The sequence below is a fragment of the Oncorhynchus keta genome, unplaced genomic scaffold (assembly GCF_023373465.1).
Source record: "Oncorhynchus keta strain PuntledgeMale-10-30-2019 unplaced genomic scaffold, Oket_V2 Un_contig_777_pilon_pilon, whole genome shotgun sequence".
Taxonomy (NCBI): Eukaryota; Metazoa; Chordata; class Actinopteri; order Salmoniformes; family Salmonidae; genus Oncorhynchus; species Oncorhynchus keta.
The window spans coordinates 218,065-225,327 of NW_026289673.1; the positions used below are offsets into that span (position 1 = coordinate 218,065).

At 45.7% G+C, this 7,263-nt stretch overlaps 1 protein-coding gene across 1 annotated transcript; it reads right to left on the bottom strand.

Moving 5' to 3' along the window:
* Positions 1-1,599: 1,599 nt before the first annotated feature.
* ccka (cholecystokinin a) lies at positions 1,600-5,924 on the bottom strand. Its single transcript, XM_035760822.2, has 3 exons — positions 5,826-5,924; positions 4,457-4,717; positions 1,600-2,818 (listed from the first exon to the last, which is right to left on the bottom strand). Exons 2-3 carry the CDS (start codon positions 4,713-4,715, stop codon positions 2,679-2,681), a joined length of 399 nt encoding a protein of 132 aa, XP_035616715.2. The 5' UTR covers positions 4,716-4,717; positions 5,826-5,924; the 3' UTR covers positions 1,600-2,678.
* Between the last annotated feature and the right edge of the window lie 1,339 nt (positions 5,925-7,263).

The window sequence follows — 7,263 nt, forward strand, 5'->3', positions numbered from 1 at the left end:
CAGCTTTATGAGGACAATATGGACCGAGCTACAACACGTGTTCACATGAGAAAGATCTTGTCCTCAGTTTCATGCAATTAGATGACTATTTGAGAATTTCAGTGTTGTTGGAACCAAGTGCATTGTGTTGAGGGTCCGTTACTACAGACAGCAGCAGAAATAAACCCACTACTCATTCAGCTGTTCCCCTAAGTGCTCTTTCAGTGCCACTTTCTCCATGTTCAAGGAAGTCCTCTCTTTTGTTTGTAATTAGTGGGAACATCTGGTATGATCACACATCCACTTGAACAACAAGCCACTTGATATTCACAGATGGATACAACGTAGCAGGTAGCCTCATGGTTAAGGCATTATGTCAGTAACTGAAACATTGCTGGTTCGAATACCGGAGCCGACAAGGTGAAATAATTCATCTGTCACTGTGCCCTTGAGCAAGGCACTTAACCCTAATTGCTCCAGGGGTGCTGTACAATGGTGACAATGGCCATGATTCCACTCCCTTCGGGTGTCTTAGGGGGAGTTGGAATATGCAACACCCCCCCCCAATTAATTATTTATGTCGATTTGTTTATGCATTATTATAAGGTCGTTCAATGAAATATGCTGGAGCTCTTGGTCTATTCAACATATTCACATTTTCTTAGTGATATTTTTAGTGTCTTAGAAACCAATTGATGATCAAATTGACGTTTGACTTGCATTATCATAGACTTCAAAGGAGGTTGTTGATGCCCAAAAAAATATTCAAAGAACTGAAATGATTCATCCTTTTTGGGATCTGCACAAGTTTTCCGAAATGTTTAGTGGTCCTACATAATCCCCCCTACCTGCCATCTCTCTCTAGGTCTGTCAAATCACTGTCTCCCTGTGGGGTCTCACCATCCCCAGTCCCAACCTTCTAGCATCTCATTGAGCCTAATGTGGACCCAGCAGTTAGCCACTGTCTGTTGTAAATGGGCACCAATACATGTAATTGCCCAGCAGCAGCAGCAGCAGCAGCAGCAGATGTTTCATGTTTTTCTGTATTTTATTGCCATGCTTTATTATGCAACAGATCCCTCCCTACTCCCTCCTCATCCTCCCCTTCTCCTCATCCTCTTCTCCTCCACCTCCCCTCATCCTCCTCTTCTCCTCCACTTCCCCTCATCCTCCACCTCTCCTCATCCTCTTCTCCTCATCCTCCCCTTCTCCTCATCTCCCCTTCTCCTCATTCTCCCCTTCTCCTCATCCTCCCCTTCTCCTCATCCTCCCCTTCTCCTCCACCTCCCCTCATCCTCCTCTTCTCCTCCACCTCCCCTCATCCTCCTCCTCCTCATCCTCCCCTTCTCCTCATCCTCTTCTTCTCCTCCACTTCCCCTCATCCTCTTTCTCCCCTCCTCTGCCTCCCCTCATCCTCCCCTCTGCCTGCTCTCTGCCACCATTCTCCCCTCCTTCACCTCTCCTGATCCCCCCCCCTCCTCCCATTCTCCACCTCCGCTCATCCTCCCCTTCTCCCCTCCTCCTCCTCCTCCTCCTCACCCTCCCCTTCTCCCCTCCTCCTCCTCCTCACCCTCCCCTTCTCCCCTCCTCCCCCTCCCCTTCTCCCCTCCTCTGCTTCCTCTCATCCTCCCCTCCTCCGCCTCCTGCCTCCCATCCCACAACGAAAAAACCTGTCGCAAATAATTAAATCAGCTCATTGAGGGACACCTGCGCTAGCGTTAGTGCAGCGCTAGTCAAGCTTTATGCTCACAACAGTGCAATCCAAGCCAAGCCATTGTCTCTCCAATGCACCCAAGTGGTACTCCATCCAATATTTGTTAAGCTGCGTGCTTTGTCTAATGTAAAAACCCAGGCTCTATTTGTCTCCTCTGTGTTCCGGTTGATCTATTTAGTGACTGAGATGTGATATTGCCTCTGTTATTGCCGCTACAATCACACTCTAAGGCCGTGTGTCTGAAAAAGTAGATTTGGAGGACGGCTTGTGAACAAAAACGCTCTTGCTCTTTAATTCAGTCCGAGTGATGTGCTGGGCTGCTGTAGGTACAGTGGGTCCATAAGAAGACAAGTTGCTCAGGGAGGTATCACTTTCAGACCTAAATTGTGTGTGCTGCTAATACACCCACTGTCGTCTCTCACGGTCTAACCTCCCTGTACCTTCTGCATTAAGAGGAGGATCTTGCTGTATGTTGCTGCATCTCTGTGGCTCAGTGATGACTAGAGCTGTGAACAATGTGTGCCAACTGTGGTCCAGCATAATGGGGGAGCAAATATGAGTCAGATGAGCCGTTGTGTAACATTATTTGTAAATGACAAATAGAGCAAGCCATGAGCCCACTAAACGCACTAGACTGCATGGCACTTAGGAATACAATGAGCCCAAGGCCTTAGTGCTTGGAAACACTATGGAGAAGGATGTTATATATAATGCAGACTTGGTTGATTCTACTACAAAATCTCTCTGATTAGGTATCTGTGTGTTTTAAGGACATGGGACTGTGTATAGGGTACATGTAAGAAAAGCATCAAACCTTTTTGTTTTCTTCAAAAATCTGTATACGTACTGTATATATATATATATATTGCTTCATATCAGTTTTACAAACACATTTACATCAAATACATCATAATAAATCTAGCTGTTGGGGACAATGATTTTTTTAGTTTTCTGATAATTGAGATGGATTTAGTGGTGTCTGTTTCTATGAGGAGTACTCCTCGTACTCCTCTGCACTGCGGCGTCCGAAGTCCATCCAGCCCAGGTAGTCTCTGTCCTTTATCTTGTGGCTGGGACCCGGACCGCTGGCTCTGCTGCTCAGAGATGAGCTCCTCTGCAATGATCCTGAAACCAGGGAATTTGAGGGGTTACTTTTCTCCAGCACAATCCTTCAGCTTTTTACCAAAGAAATGGCGCTTGTGCATTGTTTGAATCCCAGATTGCCCTTTTAAATACTACATTATATTCTCATGGATATAATATATATTTCTGTCTGGCAGATGTCACAGCATCTCTACTGTAACAGGCACTGGAGTCTCCTGTGGGTATAACCTTGTTAATTTGATTGTATCATTAGATGAAAGAATATAATATAATTATTCCTAGGATAACACAACTCCTTGGTATGTTGGATCAGAACATGTTTCTTAAACATTTTATGTTCCAGGGATCAGGGAAGAACTATTGGATTAAAACAAATGAACACTTGTTAATTGACTAAATCAGTGTTGGCTAGCTATCTGATGGAACCATTCAGCAACATCCGCTCAGCAACATCCGCTCAGCAACATCCGCTCAGCAACATCCGCTCAGCAACATCCGCTCAGCAACATCCGCTCAGCATCATCCGCTCAGCATCATCCGCTCAGCAACATCCGCTCAGCATCATCCGCTCAGCATCATCCGCTCAGCAACATCCGCTCAGCAACATCCGCTCAGCAACATCCGCTCAGCAACATCCGCTCAGCAACATCCGCTCAGCAACATCCGCTCAGCATCATCCGCTCAGCATCATCCGCTCAGCAACATCCGCTCAGCAACATCCGCTCAGCAACATCCGCTCAGCATCATCCGCTCAGCATCATCCCAGGGACTGGTGCCAGCCGTCATTATGAATCCACTGGAGACACTGACTGTTTGATTCTTTGGCATGTACTTCTGTGTGTAAATGTTCATTATTATGTGTACAGATGTTCTGGCCCTCTTCAGAGGAGTTAAGGATATCTACAAACCGCACTAACCTACACAACGTTCTGGCCCTCTTCAGAGGAGTTAAGGATATCTACAAACCGCACTAACCTACACAAAGTTTGTAGAGTTCCTTTTAAAATGGCAAAATATAGCCATTTATTTGATTGTTTATAAAAGTCTAAAAGTCCAGTTTGAGCAGGGACAGACAACAGCAGCATGACACAGCCATGACTGGATTGTGACAACACCCAGAGAGATGAATGATGACAGAGGAGAGAGAGGAAGGATGGAGGGAGGCTTTCTTTCTCTAACAATCTCATATTTCTTCATCTCTCTGTTACGTGATGAAAACCACTGGGGGGAAGGCCTCCTCTGAGTCTGGATAATTCCCACTATCAACTTTCTCCTCCATGTCTGTCTCTCGTACTGTGGGACTTCTCTTCCTTCTCAGAGGAAAAGTGCTTTAACTATAGAGATGGGAAAGCTATCAGAGTGCAGATGATGCCAATCCAAAACTCATACAAGGTTACTGTCTTGAGTCCCAAATGGTACCCTATTCCCTAAATAGTGCATTACTTTTGATCAGAGTGCTATGTGCCCTGTTCAAAGTAGTGCACTACATAGAGAATACGGTGACTTAATACATGACTTAATATAATTGGTGACTTAGTTCATGAGTGAGAAATACCAGGATTGTGATAACATACAACCCTAGAATATGATATTTAGGAACAAACCTTTAACATTGGTCTATTTTACTTGAACAAACATGTAACAGATGCCATGGCTTACCTTTCCTGGATATCAGTCTTCCCAGTAGTTCACGCAGGCTGATGCGGGGGTCCTCTGCCTCGTCCTCTGCCGGTTTGGAGAAGGGGATGAGCTGGCCACTGGAGGGTGCTGAACGGGTGTGACGTGTGTGTTGGGGAGACATAACGCTGTCGAGCTGGGGGGGCTCAGGCTTGTCCTCATCCTGCGAGTGCGATGGGCGCCCCAAACTGCTGCCAGAGAACGCAGCCAGCAGTACACATACACAGATGCCTGCATTCATTGCTGACGGAGGGGGCACAGAGAGAGGGAGGGGGCACAGAGAGAGGGAGGGGGCACAGAGAGAGGGAGGGGGCACAGAGAGAGGGAGGGGGCACAGAGAGAGGGAGGGGACACAGAGAGAGGGAGGGGGGGACACAGAGAGAGGGAGGGGGCACAGGGAGGGGACACAGAGAGAGGGAGGGGACACAGAGAGAGAGATGGACAGAACATCAGAAAAGATTAGCATCAAAAGAGAACATGAATTAACATCTCTGCATAGATCTGTATTACATTTGAGTGTATTTAAAAAATATATGTTTTACAAGGAATACCATGATATTTTTTCTCGTGACACAACTGAAACGTATTTGTTGCATTATGCAGCACAGGGGTAGAAGGCAATTAGCCAAAACAATACATTTTGTTAAAACAAAATGAATGTGCCCTTTCCCACCCAATATGAATTGACCAGTCATATAAGTTGTAGGGAAGTAATACTGATGGATGAGTCTTTCCTGTTGAAATATAATCCTGGAGGAAAGAACCAACACAATTAGGCAGCGATCCATGTTATCGGCTTCTTCAGCTTCCAGTCAGGAGAATGAACTTTTCTACCATAAGACGCCTCAGAGGCAGAAAAAACAGACTCTTCTCTGTTTAAAGAGCCATTGAAAAGTTCTCTCCCGGGTGAAGATGTCTTCATACCAGCAATGGACTAGTGAATAATTCATGTAGATTCAACAAACAAGAACTGTCTGGGTTGTATAGAATTAAAACAAATATAGAAGAACAGCATTCCAAAGGAAGGTTTATTCAGGCAGCAATAATACATCAGATATTAAACAGGAGTCAGGACACACCATCATTTCTCAAACTAGCTACAGTGAATGAATGTCTACATTAATTCAAGACAGATTTCATATGAAAAACACAATTACGTCCTCACATAATTGACTGGAACCCAGTTGGATTATTGACCTGAACTTAAACCCTGTACTTCAATTGTAGAGAACCCATTGTGCAAGGAATCAGTCCCATGCTTCAAGTGTTCATTAAGCTTCTTTACTGATAACCACAGCGACCTCACAGCAGAAAAATTAGAAGAATAAATAGCCACACAAAGTTCAATTACCTTCAGTCAGTCCACACAGGCTGGGCTCAACAGTCTGATAACAGTAGAGGAGAGGAGTGTACAGTAGAGGGAGTACAGCTGGAACAGACAGCGGGACACTTCTCCTGAAGGTGCAGGACTGACCCTTATATACCCGGAGTGGGGGGGCCGGTCCCTGGAGCGGAGCGTTTGCATCGTGTCGTGTATTTGCTCATCGCTGACGCAGTAACGGGATAGACGCACTCTCCGCCTCCTTCAGATAGGGACAGGGCACCACCCTGGACCCACTACACTCCCCACGCTCCTCTCTCCTCTCCTCTGATGCTGACACACTAGGGAACAAGAGGGGGAGAGGGTCAAAGATCATAACAACCACTCCCCACACCCCCCTCCCCCAAAAACAAGGTCGTATTCATTAGGACACTTTTTTTATATTGGGTGTGTTCAGGTATAATCACTTATAGTTTCAGTCCATTTTCTTCCGTTTGGTTCCGAATGAATATGACCCAGAAGTAAGCCCCTCTCCGAGACCCCAGTCAGCAGCCTCACCACCCCCCACCCCATCAGCCTCCGTCTCCAGACAGTGATAGGCTAATCCTTCTCCCTCATTAGAGAGACTGCTGCCTGATTAATATGGGGATGCACATCTGGCTGTGTGCCTGGGAATGAAACACAAGGCACGATCTCTTAAAGGTCTTTTAAAGTTGTCTAACTGAAGGACATGGAGATTATGTTTCTTCAGGATTACGTTCATACCACAGGAGGTTGGTAGCACCTTAATTGGGGAGGAAGTGGTAATGGTTGGAGTGGAATAAGTGGAATGTTTTCAAATACATCAGACACATGATCTCCATGTATTTAATACCACTCCATGTTTTGGACAGTATTATGAGCCATCCTCCCCTCATCAGCCTCCTGTGATTCATACACTGTATCGTTAGAGAATTAAACAGTCTTCCCCTCATCAGCCTCCTGTGATTCATACACTGTATCGTTAGAGAATTAAACAGTCTTCCCCTCATCAGCCTCCTGTGATTCATACACTGTATCGTTAGAGAATTAAACAGTCCTCCCCTCATCAGCCTCCTGTGATTCATACACTGTATCGTTAGAGAATTAAACAGTCCTCCCCTCATCAGCCTCCTGTGATTCATACACTGTATCGTTAGAGAATTAAACAGTCCTCCCCTCATCAGCCTCCTGTGATTCATACACTGTATCGTTAGAGAATTAAACAGTCCTCCCCTCATCAGCCTCCTGTGATTCATACACTGTATCGTTAGAGAATTAAACAGTCTTCCCCTCATCAGCCTCCTGTGATTCATACACTGTATCGTTAGAGAATTAAACAGTCTTCCCCTCATCAGCCTCCTGTGATTCATACACTGTATCGTTAGAGAATTAAACAGTCCTCCCCTCATCAGCCTCCTGTGATTCATACACTGTATCGTTAGAGAAT